This window comes from Lichenostomus cassidix, unplaced genomic scaffold (genome assembly GCF_008360975.1).
Source record: "Lichenostomus cassidix isolate B80296 unplaced genomic scaffold, HeHo_3.0 HiC_scaffold_44, whole genome shotgun sequence".
NCBI lineage: Eukaryota > Metazoa > Chordata > Aves > Passeriformes > Meliphagidae > Lichenostomus > Lichenostomus cassidix.
This window is the reverse complement of record NW_028148053.1, coordinates 1,134,155-1,149,062: the sequence shown is the minus strand read 5'-3', so window position 1 is coordinate 1,149,062 and position 14,908 is coordinate 1,134,155. Positions and strand designations below refer to the sequence as shown.

The window sequence follows — 14,908 nt, the reverse complement described above, 5'->3', positions numbered from 1 at the left end:
TGGGGAATGGTGTGGAGCACAAGTCTGATGAAGAAGGGCTGAGGAAGGTGGGGATGTTTAGCACAGAGAAAAAGCACCTCAGTGGGGACCTTATGGTTGTCTCCAGCTCCCAGAAGAGAGGTTGTAGCCAGCTGGGGGTCAGTGTATTCTCCCAGGAAACCAACCATACGACCAGAGGAAATTACCTCAAGTTGCTCCATGGGAGGTTTCGATTGGATCTCTAGGAATTATTCCTTCACCAAAAAGGATATCAAGCTTGTGAACAGGCTACCCAGGAAAATGGCTGAGTCAGCACCCTCAGAAAGATTTCAGTTCATGTGGATTTGGCATTTGGGGGGCCTGGCTGATTGGTGGAGTAGGCAGTGTTAGGTTTGGGTTGGACTGTGTGATCTTCAGGGTATTTTCCGACCTTGACATCAGTTTTGGGGATCCCTGAGAGAGCCAGGAGGGTGGAACACAGGACTCCCAGAGTGGAGAGAGCAGAGAGGGGCAATACCAGAGCTGGGGGATCCCTGGCAGCCTGGAGGGGTGGGGGAGGCTGGAGATGAGGCAGGGCTGGGACACTGTGACACTGAAAGGGGTGATGGGGAGAGGGGGAAGCCCCAAGTGCCTGGAGTGGGGGGAGCCGTAAGAGGGGGACCCTGGGAACCCTGGGAGCCAAAGCACAATCAGGGAAGAAGGGACCCCTGGGAGCACCGAAACCCCGCAGCATCCCTAAGCAGGACCCAGGAGAAGGGGATCCCTAGGACCCACGGGAGGCCAGCAGCTTTGAGAAGGAGGAACCCCAGAACCCCAAAGACAGGAGACTGGAAAGGGGGAATTCCTGGGAGGCTTTTTCTGAACTCATTCCTGACTTTTGGAGGATTTTATAGATGCAAAACACTTGGTGACTTCTAGAGCTGGAATAGGGCAGGAGGAACCCCCAGCCCAAGGCACTCACACCTTTTTTGTACCCAAACCAGGATTTCCTTTGCCCAAACCTGGGCCGGATGGAGAAGGAGGCTGCGAGGAAGAAGAAAATGCCCCAGGACCCCCAGGCAGGTGAGGAGGAAGTCACTGCCCCTTTCCCCTCTCTTCTCCATCTCCCAGCCCAGCATCACCCCTGGCTGCAGCACAGCCCTGCTGCTGACACTGTCCTGCTGGGGATGGATTGGGGGATCTCCTTCCCCTTCCTCCTGGCATGGAGGCAAATCCCAAATCCTCTCCTTGTTCTTCCTCCCCTAGGCAATGAGCTGAGGGCAGAGACCAGGGAGGACAAGTCCTTACGGCAGAACCTCGTGAAAGAGGCTCTTTTGAATGGCTCCATGACACAGGAATTGAACAGGGAGGAAAAGTCCTGGAGATGCTGCACAAGGAGGGGCTGCAAACCCAGCCTAGGGTGCTCTGAGCAGGAAACAACCCCCCTGTGCCAGGTAGGCAACCAGAACTTGAGCTGGAGTTCTGAATTGGAGGTCCACGAGAATCTTCATGATGGGGAGGATCCCTACAGGTGTGGGGAATGTGAGAAGAGCTTCAGCGAGACCTCCAACCTGATCTGTCACAAGAGGATCCACACAGGGGAGAGGCCCTAGAAGTGTTCTGAGTGTGGAAGAGGTTTCACACCAGCTCCAACCTCCTCCTGCACCAGCGGATTCACACAGAGGAGAGACCTTTCCGCTGCCCTGACTGCAGGATGGGCTTCAAGCTCATCTCCCACCTTGTCAGCACCAGCGCATCCACACTGGGGAGAGACCCTGTGAGTGTGGGGAATGTGGAAAGAGCTTCAGCAAGAGCTACAGCCTGATCTGCCACCACAGGATCCACACTGGCAAGAGGCTTTTTGAGTGTGGGCAATGTAGGAAGAGCTTCGGCAGGAGGTCTGAGCTGATTGTCCATGAGAGAATCCACACTGGGGAACGGCCTTATGAGTGTGGGGAATGTGGGAAGAGCTTCAACTGGAGCTCTCACATGATGAAGCACCAGATGGTCCACACTGGAGAGAGGCCCTGTGAGTGTTCCAAGTGTGGGAAGAGGTTTCTGAGCAGCTCCAACCTCCTTCTGCACCATCATATTCACACAGGGGAGAGACCCTTCTGCTGCCCTGAGTGCAGGAAAGGCTTCAAGAACAACTTCCACCTCATCACCCACTGGCGCATCCACACTGGGGAGAGACTCTATGAGTGTCCTGAGTGTGGGAAGAGCTTCACCTAGAGCTCTTACATGAGGAGACACCAACGGAGCCACCGGTAAGGGAAGCCCTGCGAGTGCCTTCAGTGCAGGAAGGTCTTCATGCACTGCTTCAACTTCATCCCCCGATTGGATGACACACGTTGGGAAGAGCCCTGATGACCCTCATTCCCAGGGACCCACACTGGGAAGACACCTGACTGGTGGCTTCCAGGTCCTCCTGATTCCCTGTAGCCACCTGGACAAACACAGGGGCAGGAACATCCATTGGGACTCAGACTGACATTGAAAATTCATTGGGAAGAGCTGATTTATTAATGTTACACCCCCTAAAAAATGTCACGTGCAGTGTCCCAATTGTTTTTCCAGTGGCATCAAGCAATGCTGGATGATCCTGGATGTATATTCTAATCTAAATAATTTCCTTCTTCATCCAGTCAAAACAACAAAAATTGGGGTAAAATTAAGGAAATTAAACAAAAAGATCTAAAGCTGCATCATTTTCTTGGGATTTGTGGGTGACTTTGGGGTTCAGGGGGATATCCAGGGGGATATCCAGGAGGATTTGGGTGTTCTGGGGCTGCCCAGGCTCGGGGATAGGGCCATGATCTCATAGTTGTGCCAGCAGAACATGTCCACTTGAGCGCATCTGTTCTCCAGGAATTCCGTTTCTCTGTCCCCGTCCCTGGCCTGGGTCTCCCCCTTTAGGGTGTGCCCCCAAAGTGCCCAAATTGCTGCTGAAGTGCCCAAGCTGCTCCCAGCTGTGGATGTTCCTGTCCACCAACCTCTCCTGGTCAGTGTCATGGGCTGGGAGGGGCTTTAGGGGCTTCTGAGGGGATTGGGAGGGGCTTTTGTGGCTCTTGGGGGTTTTTGTGGTGCTGTGAGGGGGATTGGCGGAGTGCTTGAGGGAGTTTTGTGGTCCTGGCCTGGCTGTGTGGCTTGGAGAGAATTTGGGTGGGTCTTGGGGAAGACGGAAAGGGTTTTGGTAGCTCTTAGGACCATTTATATTGCAGGGAGTGGTTTGGGAGGATCCTAGGGGGAGCTGTGGGGTTGTTTAGGCATCTGGGATTGCCTGTGGGGCTTCGAGGGATTTTTTGAGTGGTCATGACCCACCCACACCTCCAAAGCTGCCACCAAATTCTGCCCCCTAAGATGCTGCTGGGAGTCAAGGGCTCCATGTTGGAGTTCCTCCTCCTGACACTGGGGGAGAAGGTGAGGGGTGTCCCCAGGGATCGTGTGTGTGCCCCCAGAGCGTGGGTTACCCCCCTGCATCCCAGTATCACCCCCTTTTCCCTCCCCACAGGGCTCCTGACCCAGCTCCTGCTCCCCCCAGGAGGCAATTTGGGGAGGGGGCAGAGGGGGTGCACAGCCCCTGCCGGGGGATGACCCTGAGCCAGCGCCCTTTGTTTAGCACCAACCTGGGCTTGGGAGGTTTAGCACCAACCTGCAGGAGGAAGAGGTGATCTGCCTGCTCTGTCTGCTGGGGCCACCTGAGACTGCGGGGAACTCCTCTTTTCTTTAAACATTTTCTTTGTTTTTTAGGATGTAAAAATAAAATGTGTTCTAATACAATGACTCCAAGGACCTTTCTTTCGGTGCCCAGTGTCTGCAGGGCAGGGGGGAAGAGGGGGAAAAGGGTGCTTGTGCTCAGCAGGTTGCCTGGGCATGCAGGGTGGAAGGGAAAGTGGCCAGAAGCCCCTTGGCCTCTGGTGGTCCTGCTGAAGCCTTAATGCTTGCGCCAGAGCGAGTGGGCAGAGGCCGGAGCTGCGGGGATCCCTGCAAGACTGTGCCTGGAGATGGCCACAAGCCCTCTGGCAGCCAGGAAGCACCATCTGTGTCCTGCCCGTGTGCTGCTGGCTGCATTGCCGAGGGCTCTGAGGTGCCTCTTGCTGTGGCTCCTCTGGAGCTCCAGCGGGGCTGTGCTGCTGCTGGGCAGGTTGGCCGGGCTGGGGCAGACCCTGAGGGGATGGGGTGGTGGGAGGCTGTGCAGGGACGGGATGGAGAATGAGATGGAGATCCCAGGACTTAGAGCTCCCCATGGTCGTGGAGTAAGGAGAAGACCCTCCCTTGCCCTTTGCTGGTTGCTGGGATGGGACAGGGCATGGAGCAGAACTGGACATTCCTGAGAAAGGAGCTCATGGCCTAAAACATGCCAGGAAAATTTTATATCCCAAAAAAAACCAACTTCCAGGGCCGCTCGATTTTCCCATCTGATTCTTCCAGCCCTGCTGCTGAAATTCCTAGAGAAGAAGAGCAGGAAATGCATCCCTGGAATGTCCATGCCAGCCAGGAAGGGAGGCCCTGCTCCCCCCACCCTCCCAAACCCAAAAGGCTCATTCAGAGCAGGAGCCACTCCTGCATTTCTTTGGGAATATTGGAGGGAGACTGATGAGGCTGACAGTTGGTTTGTAGGCTTTACAGAGTTTGACTTAAATACAGTTGGAATTTACTTGTGAGATTTTGCCATTACAGTGAAACTCACAGTGAAATCCAAAAAGATAATCAATGAAAGAAGATGTTCTGGACACAAGGAGAAGATGTTCTTGTTATGGAACATTAAGTGTGTACAAGAAGGAACTTGCATATAATATGCAACCAACTATATTTTTGTTTGTATAGCTAATTGTATTACTGCCTCAATGGTCATTGTTTGCTAGACAGCTTTGTTATTGTTTGCTAGCAGCCAATCTTAATGAGCCACAGTAATTGTGAAGAGGTGTAAGAGCAGCAGCAGAAAATAATAAACTTTTACTTCTGGCTTTGGATTGCAAGTGTGTGTGTGGGTACGTCCATCTCAACAAAGCAATACGGGCAGCCACGGAGGTCCAGGCTGGCTGCCAGCCCTGCCTCTGCCCACTGCCCCTTGTTGGCAGCACCCAGTGGCCGTGCCCCGGCAGGGCCCCCTTGCCCTCCTTGTCCCCAGCCTGGGCACCTCAGCGGTGTCCCCAGCCACCTTCCCTCCCTCCCTCCTGCTGAGGCTCAGCCTCCAGGCCTTGTGCCACAGGCATGGCAGGTGCCTCGGGGAAACGCCAGAGCAGCTGGCTGGGCTGTCAGGAACAAGGCAGCTGCCTGGGGGCTGCTTAGGGCCTCTTGACACCCAATTCCTCAGGGCTTCCCAGCACCCCAGCCCCACATGGGCCTCCTGGCCCCTTGTAGCCTCCTGCCAGCCTCCCCTCACACACCTCCCTTTGTGCCTTCCCGCTGCCTCGTCCCGTTCAGGGCCTGCGCAGCACCTCATCCCTTCCCAGCCTCCACCCGCTGTGCTGCAGGGAGCAAGGGCATTCCCTCAGGACACACCAGTGCTCAGGGCTCTCCCCGAATCTGAGCCATGCCTCCCACACCTTGTGGCGCCAGTTGCTTTCCTGTGGGATGTTCTACCTCAGCCGAGAGTAAAGAGGAAGCTGGAGAAAGAGCTTGCCAAGCTGCTCTCAACCCTTTACCAGCAGTCCTGGTTAACTGAAGAAATCCCAGTTGCTCAGAAATGAGCCAGTGTAACACCCGTGCACGGGAAGGGTGGGAAGGATGAGCCAGGAACCACAGGCCTGGCAGCCTGAGCTTGGTACCGGGGAAGGCCTTGGAGCAAATCCTCCACAGTGCCATCCCACGGCATCTGCAGGGAACCAGGGGGTCTGCGGGAGGGTGGGAAGGCTCTGCAGAGGGATCAGGCCAGGTGGGGGTGTTGGCAGGGTGTTAAGGGGTCCTGTGGGACTGTTTAGGGGAGCCTGGTGTTAGTGGGCCTATTAGGGAAGGAGTTGTCTGGAAGCTGAGAGGTCTAGGCTGGAATCTGATTCAGCTCCAAGGCAGCATCTGTGGTTTTGCACAGCTTTGCTTACAGAGGGCAGAAAGAATATCTGGGACTTCTGTTAGTGGTCCTGATTCTCATGCAGGGAAGAGGACGGGAGAGCTGCACTTTATTGGCCACTTTGGTGTCTGTGTCAGAGAGAGGATTTGTCTTTTTGCAGTATACTCATTTGGTTGGGGTGCTTTTGTAACACTGAGGGGACCTTCATTCCTTGAGAACTTTTGTTCCTGAAGAGATATTTTATATTATTATCCCTTCATAGAAAACCCTTTGCAAACCAAAGAATGGCCTTTTTTTTTTTTTGCCTCTGATTATTGTTTGGTTTTTGTAAGTGACTCCCAATGGATGACGTTAAGGTAAATTAATTGCTGGTTTGAGACAAGAAGCCAACCAGCAAATCTTTTGCATTCTCAGGCCATACCAATGGATTTGGGTAGTTTGTAGCTTTTTTGAGCTCCTTGAGTTGAGCAATGGGAAGTAACACTTTCCAGAATGTAGCATAATCAAATGCCAGGGTGTTCTGTGCCTTTGCGGCAGAGGTATTTGTGTGCTGCACGAGATCGCTTCAACGAGAAGATAATTCCAGGACAGACTGAGATCTTCTGACAGATACCAAGTGCTGCCACCAGTGGCTCCAAGTGCTCCTGCCAAGGGCCACCTGCAGGAAGGAGCACAGACACCAATGCCCGCTGGCTTTGGCTGCCCTCTGGCAGAGAAGCCCCCCGGGAGCACAGGTCTCTGGGGCAGCAGATGGGCACCGGTGCTGCCAGGGCTCGGGGGGTGGCAGGTCTGCTTCAGCGGGGACTCTGCCACACCTACTGACTGCAGTGCTCCCCGGGCCCCAGGGCTCAGAGCAGCATTTGTGCCCTGGCCCACATGTTCCTTGTGTGTGTCACACCCCTGCATTTAGGATGGGCAGCAGCTGGGACTTGTCCCAAGCAGGCCGTGCCAGCTTCTGTACAAGGTCCTGTGCCCTTCCCGCTGCAGCTGCGTCGGCAGCCGTGGGGGCTCCTTCTGCTGCCCTGAGCCCGCAGAGCAGGGCAGCGTTTGCTTCTTGTCTGAGCCGTTCCTAAGGTTCCTGTCGGGCTGCCTTAGATGCTCGGGGCAACGGATTCCTTCCAACCTGGGCCACTTTGGGCGGGCTGGGGGCAGCCCCAGGGCAGGCGGCAGTGTGTGCAAGGGCCCTTTGTGACACGGCGCAGCATGGTCACCATGGGATGGAACCGGGACAGGGTGTCCAAGGGCCCCCTTTGTGACACGTCGTGACATAGGTGCTGGCAACGACACGGCCACGCCACTGTGCTCGGAGCACGCGACGGGACAGGACGGGACAGAGCGGTGTCGTGAGGATTCCCCGCACAGCACACTTGTTCCTTTCTGACCCAGAGCTTTTCCGAGGAGTTACTCCTGAAGGTGACCTCGTGGACAGACCACAGGACTTGGTGACCAGTGGCCTTCCCGAGGCTTCTGTTCTGCAGGTGCCCTCGAGGGCAGACTGCAGGACTTGGTGCCCGGAGCTCTTCCGAGGCATCTCCCATCCCCACGGCCAGTGCCCTTGAGGCCAGACCGTGGAACTTGCTGACCACAATCCTTGGCGAGGAGTCTCCGGTCCTTTTGGCAGGAGCTCTCCAGACCAGAGTGCAGGACTTGCTGTCCTGTAGCCTTCCCAAGACTTTTCTCTTGCAGGTGCCTTCAAGGCTCGACTGCAGGACTTGCCGACCCGGAGCTTTCCTGAGGCATCCCTCCTGCAAGTAGCCTTAAATCCAGTCAGTGACATGGAGCAGAGACCCCCAAGTGCACCCAAGCTGGCCTGGGTGAAGGAGGAGGAAGAAGGTGCTGGAGCTGCCCCAGCACAACAGCCTGGAGAGGTGGAGCAGTTGTCGCTGATGCAGGGGGGTGAGTGGCAGAGCTGGGCCATAGGGCTGGTGCCTGCAGCCAGCCTGGCCCCATCCCATCCCATCCCATCCCATCCCATCCCATCCCATCTGCTGGGGACATGCCCACGGGCAAGACAGAAGAGGGGCCGGGGCTGCCACCCCCCGCAGCCGTGCCCCATCCCCTAGGCAGCCCGGGGCTGTCCCTGCCTGGGCAGTGCAGGGCTGGCCTGTGCTCTCCGGCCTCTCCTGCAGCCCCTCAGCTCTGGCTGTGCTTGCTCTTTGCCAGATGCAGGCATGGACCAGACACGAGAGCAGGATGCTGCCCGTGGCCTCTTCCGCACAACAGCGCAGGTAGCTGCAGCCATCCCCACCTGGGCTGGGCCTGCTGTCCCTGCTCAGCCGAGCACTGCACTTGGAGCACTCCGTGGAACATCCCTCTCTTCCTGCCCTTCATTCTCCTGCCCATGACTTGCAAATTCATCAAGTGCATTTGGCAGGAAGAGACCAGCGACATGGGCACCGGGTCCATGGCAAACTCTGATGTCAACAGCGCTGACCCCAGTGCTGCCCTGCTGGATTTGCTTGTGAAGAAGGGTGTCTCCATTCCAGAGCAGGTAAGCAGCCTGCAGCCAGGGCTGGAGCCCCCCGGGAATTCCTTGGCCTCCCAAGCCACGCCTGCTGGTCCCTTGAAGCCTTTGAGGCCATCCCAGTGTGGTGGCAAGGGAAGCACTTCTCTGGGGAAGCTGGGGACATTTCTCTCCTCTGGCAGCTTTCCAACTCTCCCTGGGCCTCCTCCAGGTGCCCGCCATGGTGAGGTACATCCACCAGTGGCTCGTGTCCAGTGAGTCTGGTGAGCACAATCTGGACATGGCCCTGCTGGAACTGACCAAGGCACACCCCGTTGATGTGGTGATAACTCTCCTGCGTGTGGCCCCATCGTGTGACAGGTACAGGGCCACCTGCCCAGAGAGCTCAGGGCTCCCCAGTCCATTACCCTGTGAAACCTGTACCAGGTGTCTGACAAATGGGGAGTTCCAGGGCCCTGTGGCTCCTCCATTTCCCGGCCCTTGGCATGTCAGCCCCCAAGCCTGCTGCCATGCTCCCTCCCTGACCCTCAGGGGCCTGTCCCCACAGGGGTGGGTTGCCTTGGTGCTGCCAGTGAGTGGCAGTGGACAGAGGCAGGGCTGGTGGCCAAGACTCACTTGACACAGAGCTTTGATCCCACAGAGCTGCTATGACCATGTGGAGGATGATCATGTCCTTGAGCAGGACTGCACAGCCAGTGCTGCTGACACTTGTCGATGTGCTGGGAAGCTGGCCAGAGCATAGCACGTGCACCTCTGATGGGGACAACACGCCTGTCTTTGCCCTGGCTGTGAGTTCCTGGAACTGGCCTTTGCTCGCCCCCAGGCCACCTCTCCAGCAGCTCTCCATCCTCCTTCCCCCAGTGCATCTCCCTGCCTCAGGCACTGGGCTGAAACCTGGGCTAGGGGCAGCTCAGGGGCACCAGGCCCGGTGCTCCCCCTGCATCTCCCCTGGCCTCTCCCTCCCGCACTCGGGCCCTGCCCCATGGACACCTTGGCACTGAGCGCTGTCTCAGGGTGCTTTGTCCTTTGCAGGCAACTGTGGTGATCTGGAAGATTCTCCAGGTGCCCTGCTGCCCACATGCAGTGACGTTGTATTTCCCCCGCCTCTTTGTGCACCTGCTCTTCCAAGTGCTCTTCAGCACATCGGATATGCCAGATGAGGTCGATACCTTCTGGAAGGAATGCCAGCAGCAACACGGCCTTGCCACCAACCCCAACAGGTGCTCCATGCCAGTCCTCCTGTCCCTCCCATGTCCCCAGGGCAGGAGCCAGTGCTGCCAGCATCATGACCTGGGCTTTGCTCTGTACACAGGTTTGCAGTGCAGACCTTGAAGGCCCTGCTCTGCCTTCTCCAGTGTGAGCATGTGGTGGTGGCAATGGAATGCAAGTGTGGCTGGGACACACTGCTCTGTGTTGACACCGAGCACTATGCCATGGGTGTGCTGGCCAGGTGAGAAACCCTTCTCCCCATTACCCCTGGCATTCATGCCCTGTGCCCAGCGTGCCACTCACAGCCCCCATGGCCATGGGCCAGAGGGCCTTGTCAGTGAGCGACGGCCGAGCAGACTGGAAAAGGCCCAGGAGCAGCCACCCCCCATGTCTGCTCACAGGGTGGTGGGGAAAGACCAGACCTGTGTGAGTCAGGCCTGGCAGAGGTTTGCCCTCCCACCTCAGAGTCTTGGTTCCTTTCCCCACCTCCAGTGAGATGTGCAGTGCATCCACGCGCTTGTGTTCCGGTATTGCACTGCACCTCCTCAGGCTGCTCAGCAGGGAGGAATCACCCTGGGATCTTCCTGCCCTGGTGTTCCTTGTGGAGGTGAGCCTGAAGGCCAGCGCTGCCTCACTCAGCTGCCTCCCAGCTCTCTGTCCTCTTGGCTGCCTGGGCCTGAGCCATGCCCTGTGCTGCTGCCTGGGCCCAGCCCTGGACGGCTCCTGCCAGCTGGCACCCGTCACTGTGATGTGCCTTTCAGATCCTGGAGTGCCTGGACTTTGACTTGGACTTGGACTTGGGTGAATGCAGTGACAGCATCCTGGAGATCATGGCAAAGAACCTGCAGAGTGATTGCAGGGAGAGGCATCACCTGGCTCTCAGGGCCCTCCTCCAGCTCACTTACGATCCCTCGATGGTGAGAAGGGGACAGTGGCGCAAGCCATGCTGGCAGCATGGGGCTGGGGAACACAGTCGCTTGGGCTTGGCTGGGCTTTGGGAGCTGAGGCAGCTGCTCCCAGCTCTCCTGCCTCCTGCTTCAGCTGCCCAAGTGCTTTGGGACAGGCCTTTGGCCTCTGGGCCCTTTGCTAACAGGCTGGGGTTTCACAGACTTATGTTCTGCACAGGCCAGCAGAGTGTGTAGCGTGACTGAAAACCTCATCAAGCTCCTGTGGGACACAGATGCAGATGTGCTCGCCATGACACTTAGTGTACTCAGCTTCACAGTCTCGGACAAGGGCACTCCGATACCCAGGCCCATCGCCCTGCAGATGGCTGAGGCACTCCTGCCACTCTTTGACAATGTAAGGCTCTGTGCCCCCAGCCACGGGCACTGGGTGCTGCCCGGACACTTGGTGTCCTGTGGATTTTCAGGCCTGCGCCCACGTGTGCCGGGAGCTGCCAATGTTGAAGCCCTTTTTTCTCCTTTCATACAGGAACACAGCCATGTGCAGCTTCTCTCCATGATCCTCTTTCAAGAAATCATTAATTACTTCGTGGAAGAGGGAAAAAAGCCTTTCAAGTTAGCTGTGCGTCAGAGCCTGCTGCCACTCTTCTTCCACTGCCATGATGAGAACCATGAAGTGGCAGACGTAAGGACTGAGGGGCTGCTGGTGTCCCCCTGGGATGGAGCTCAGCTGCCTCCTGCCCTGGTGCCTCGCGGGCTGCAGCCTCCTGGCCTGGGCACACAGACACGGGTCCTGTGCCCTGGGCTGCGGTGCCATCTCCGTGTCTCTGCTGCTCTCCAGGTCTCTTGGTCAACACTGCTTCGTGCAACCGAGTTCTTGAAGAGGAATGATCTGAAGAAGCTGGTGAAGAAGAAGGAGCTGTGGAAGTTCAGCGAGTGTCTGGTAAGGAGTGCCTGGAAGCCCCAAAGGACGGCCTGGAAGCCTCAGCCTGGAGAAGGCCCCTGACCACGGTGCTCAGTGCGTGGGGCTGGCAGCTGTGCCCCTGCCCACTGCTGCACCCAGAGGCCATGTGGGTTCCTCTCCAGGCTGCTCTGGCCCCGAGCCGGGTGTCCATGGAGCTCCAGCCCAGCTGGGCTGTGCAGTGGGGTGGCACAGAGGCTCCCCGGGCAGCACCCGGCCCTCTGCCCCCTCCAAAGCCCGGCACCAGCGGCTGCTGGCCGCACCTCTGGGCTGTGCGAGCAGGGGAGGCCAGGGCTGGCTGCAGGGAGAGTCCGGCCAAGGGGCAAAACCCACGCCAAACCTTCCCTCCTGGCACTCCCTCTCTCCAGCTGGCAGAGGACGTGAGCCGAAGGGTCAAGCACCTGCACCAGGCCGTGCCGTACCTGGACAGCCCACAGGAGCCCCTGCGAGAGGCAGCCATCAGGTTCATCGGTGAGCCACGAGCCCGGGCTCCCTCCCCGCCCCGCCGCAGCTCGGCCCCAGCCCCGCCTGCTGCCCCGCCAGCGCCATCCGGCCCGGGGCTGTGGAGCGCCGCCTGCCCTCGGGGCTGCTGCCGCCCTCCTCTCGCAGCCCTGCCCTTCCTCGGGCGGCACGACGCGGCAAGGGCCCGGGCTGAGCCCTGCCGGCGCAGGAGGCCGTGCGGCCACAGGGCTGGCGGCGCCGGTGTGGGGGAGCTGTGCCGCTGGGGCTGTGACAGGCTCTGTGTTCCCAGGGATGGCCGGGCGGCGCTTGAGGGGGCAGTCAGGACAGTTCCGGTTCGTCTGCATAGGTGAGTGAGGGCAGCGAGGCGTCAGCAGGGCTTTTCAGGGGGAGCTGCAATTGCTGGGCAGGCAGCTGCAATCCCTGCCCCGGCTGCGGAGGGCTCTGCTCCCTGTGTGGACGAGGGACGTCCTGGGCAGAGCACAGAGAGATTTCAGGGCCACGTGGGGGATTCGTGGCCAGCACCTTCCGGCTGATCCCCTTGCTCCCTGCTCCCTCCTGGCCATGGCAAGAGCTGGCTGGGATTGCCCGGGCAGGAGGGTCTCCTTGGGTCCCTGCAGATCCAGGCTCTGACCGTGGCTCTCTTCCTCTCTGTTTCAGCCCTTGAACACATGACAAGTGACATCAGCCCTGCCATCTCCAACCTGGCTCTGCAGACTCTATACATCATGCGAGCGCTAGAGACAGCTCCCTTCTCCATCTTCTCGAAGCTGCGCGATCGACTCCAGAGCGCATGGCAGACACGGCCTCGTCTGTGGGGCCGTGGCTGGCTGTGCTGCTGGAGCTTTGTGGAGAGCTGATCTGCAGGGCTCTGGCTGCTGGGGCCACCTGAGCCATCGCGGAATTTTCTTTAGGATTCTTCTTTTCTTCTACTCAGTTTCTTTATTGTGTAAATATAGAATGTGTTCTAATACACAGACTCCCAGGATCTTTCTTTCGGTGCCCAGTGTCTGCCCCAGGGCAGGGAAGAGGGGGAAAAAGGGTGCTTGTGCTCAGCAGGTTGCCCGGGCTTGCAGTGTGGAAGGGAAAGTGGCCAGAAGCCCCTTGGCCTTTGGTGGTCCTGCTGAAGCCTTAACACTTACGCCAGAGCGAGTGGGCAGAGGCCGGAGCTGCGGGGATCCCTGCAAGACTGTGCCTGGAGATGGCCACAAGCCCTCTGGCAGCCAGGAAGTGCCATCTGTGTCCTGCCCGTGTGCTGCCGGCTGCATTGCCAAGGGCTCCGAGGTGCCTCTTGCTGTGGCTCCTCTGGAGCTCCAGCGGGGCTGTGCCGCTGCCGGGCAGGTTGGCCAGGCTGGGGCAGACCCTGAGGGGATAGGGCGGTGGGAGGCTGTGCAGGGATGAGATGCTGTGGAGACCCTGACAGGACAAGGCAATGGGAAGGCAGGAAGGGATGTCTGAGGGGGTTGGAGACAGAAGGCCCCTGAGGGGAAGGGGTGGTGGGAAGCCCTGAGGAACTGGGGGTCAGAGGCCAGAAGCAGCCCCCAGGCAGCCGCTTTGTTCCTGCCACCCGGCTGCTCTGGTGCTTCCCCAAGGCATCTCCCTCAGCAGACAGCTGGAGGGATCCCCAAAATCAGGCATGTATCCCTGGTCCTGGCCTTTCAGAGCTGTGGGCCCAGGAGTTGTGGGGCTGGGCGTGTGCCCTCCCTCTCCTCCAGACTGGGCCCCAGCCCCTCAGCCTTAGGCCGTGCACTCCACTGCCTGGCTATTGAATCTTCTTCCTGTTGGTGTGGGGAGGCTGAGCTCTGTGGCTTTAGGCAAGAGTGAGCAAGAAGAGCAGCAGCTTTGAGCCCAAGAGGGGCCATGAGCAAAGCCCTCTGGGCCAAGAGCATTCCTGGCATTCCTGGGGCATGGACACAAGAGAGTGCAGTGGGCACCTTCAGGGTGCCATGGCTGGCTTTGCGCTGGGTGACCTCCCTGAAAGCAGGGCTGGGGCTTGTGCAGCTCATTGGAGTCCGTTTGGAGTGCTGTTATGGAGGGAGATTTCAAAGTTCTCATGAATTTTATTTTTAATTAAGTGAGTATTTTTTGTTTTTCAGTCCAATGAAGAGGTGATAGAACCATTCCCCAAGGGATCTTGATGCTGAATGTCTCCTTAAGAGATCTAGGCACGTAGAAGAATGAGTCTTTTGCGGGGTGACCCTGTTTGGACAACCTGCTCCTCACCCCCAACCTCACCATGTCTGACATTGCCCACCCAGGACTGACATCCCAAAATATATATTAAAAATAATGTAATTTATACTTTATTATTAATATTTAATTCATACTTCAATGTATTAATTACATGTATTTCTTACTGAAAGGAATGAGAAGGGAGTGTCTTTACAAACAAACTGGGCCTGCTGGTAGATAAAGCCAGATACTGAGAGAGAAGAAACAATGGGAAGGAATTCCACAGGAATTCCTCTGGTTGACTTAGCCAAGACTGTGTTAAATCCCTGGATTTAACTAAAAGAACAGATACGCAAGGAAAAGAAGAATACGGGGGGAATGTATCTACGAAGGGGATCTGTATTAGTCAATTAGGGAAGTCTGTACCTCTCGAGTACCTCAGCCAACGGGGAGAGAGAGAGGGAACTGCGATCAGGAAATTAGGATAAAAGAGGCTGCGTCCTCTAGCAATTTGAGAGACGTAATTTGAGGCATATGGGAAATGACCATGACTTCTCCCTTTATTAATGAATAAAATTACAGGACTCCTGTGCCTCTTTTTTGGACATAAAACTCTGGTGTCTGTGCATTAATTTTCCTGACACTTCCATGACCTGACCACCCTTTCCTGGCCAACCTGAACCTCCTCTGGCACAGCTTGAGGCCTTTCCTCTTGTCCTGTCACTTCATGTCTGGGAGCAGAGCCCAACCCCACCTGGCTACAACCTCCT

The 14,908-nt window shown here is 57.4% G+C and overlaps 4 protein-coding genes across 6 annotated transcripts in view; 3 read left to right on the top strand and 1 right to left on the bottom strand.

Moving 5' to 3' along the window:
• LOC146420213 (uncharacterized) overlaps positions 1-14,908 on the bottom strand; it is a 90,939-nt gene that overhangs the window by 13,078 nt on the left and 62,953 nt on the right. The gene's annotated exons all lie outside the window — the stretch shown is intronic.
• The window catches only part of LOC146420216 (serine/threonine-protein kinase pim-1-like), a 147,013-nt gene that overhangs the window by 104,854 nt on the left and 27,251 nt on the right, over positions 1-14,908 (top strand). The gene's annotated exons all lie outside the window — the stretch shown is intronic.
• On the top strand, positions 1,020-2,656 carry LOC146420220 (uncharacterized). The gene is made up of 3 exons (XM_085048590.1): positions 1,020-1,052; positions 1,245-1,564; positions 1,731-2,656. Exons 1-3 carry the CDS (start codon positions 1,020-1,022, stop codon positions 2,188-2,190), a joined length of 813 nt encoding a protein of 270 aa, XP_084904716.1. The 3' UTR covers positions 2,191-2,656.
• LOC146420219 (maestro heat-like repeat-containing protein family member 6) lies at positions 6,942-12,921 on the top strand. Of its 3 annotated transcripts, none has more exons than XM_085048556.1 (15): positions 6,942-7,864; positions 8,138-8,196; positions 8,343-8,459; positions 8,644-8,792; positions 9,073-9,220; positions 9,465-9,652; positions 9,745-9,882; positions 10,134-10,248; positions 10,403-10,558; positions 10,767-10,943; positions 11,076-11,231; positions 11,388-11,489; positions 11,876-11,978; positions 12,259-12,315; positions 12,627-12,921. In XM_085048556.1, exons 1-15 carry the CDS (start codon positions 7,744-7,746, stop codon positions 12,824-12,826), a joined length of 1,986 nt encoding a protein of 661 aa, XP_084904682.1. In that variant the 5' UTR covers positions 6,942-7,743; the 3' UTR covers positions 12,827-12,921. The 3 variants fall into 3 exon arrangements, 2 of the variants coding, with proteins under 2 accessions (XP_084904682.1, XP_084904681.1); XM_085048555.1 differs by having other exon boundaries at positions 6,943-7,864; positions 8,132-8,196; XR_014849239.1 differs by lacking the exon at positions 12,627-12,921 and having other exon boundaries at positions 6,945-7,864; positions 8,132-8,196; positions 11,388-11,564; positions 12,259-12,278.

Excerpts from the sequence above, each read along its gene's own strand:
- LOC146420220 (XM_085048590.1), top strand. The coding sequence starts at position 1,020 with ATGCCCCAGGACCCCCAGGCAGGTGAGGAGGAA. Across the intron at positions 1,053-1,244 it reads CCCAGGCAGGTGAGGAGGAA|ACCAGGGAGGACAAGTCCTT; the intron begins GTCACTGCCCCT and ends CTGAGGGCAGAG. Across the intron at positions 1,565-1,730 it reads AGGATCCACACAGGGGAGAG|ACCCTGTGAGTGTGGGGAAT; the intron begins GCCCTAGAAGTG and ends CACTGGGGAGAG.
- LOC146420219 (XM_085048555.1), top strand. The coding sequence starts at position 7,744 with ATGGAGCAGAGACCCCCAAGTGCACCCAAGCTGGCCTGGGTGAAGGAG. Across the intron at positions 8,197-8,342 it reads TCTTCCGCACAACAGCGCAG|GAAGAGACCAGCGACATGGG; the intron begins GTAGCTGCAGCC and ends TGCATTTGGCAG. Across the intron at positions 11,232-11,387 it reads AGAACCATGAAGTGGCAGAC|GTCTCTTGGTCAACACTGCT; the intron begins GTAAGGACTGAG and ends GCTGCTCTCCAG.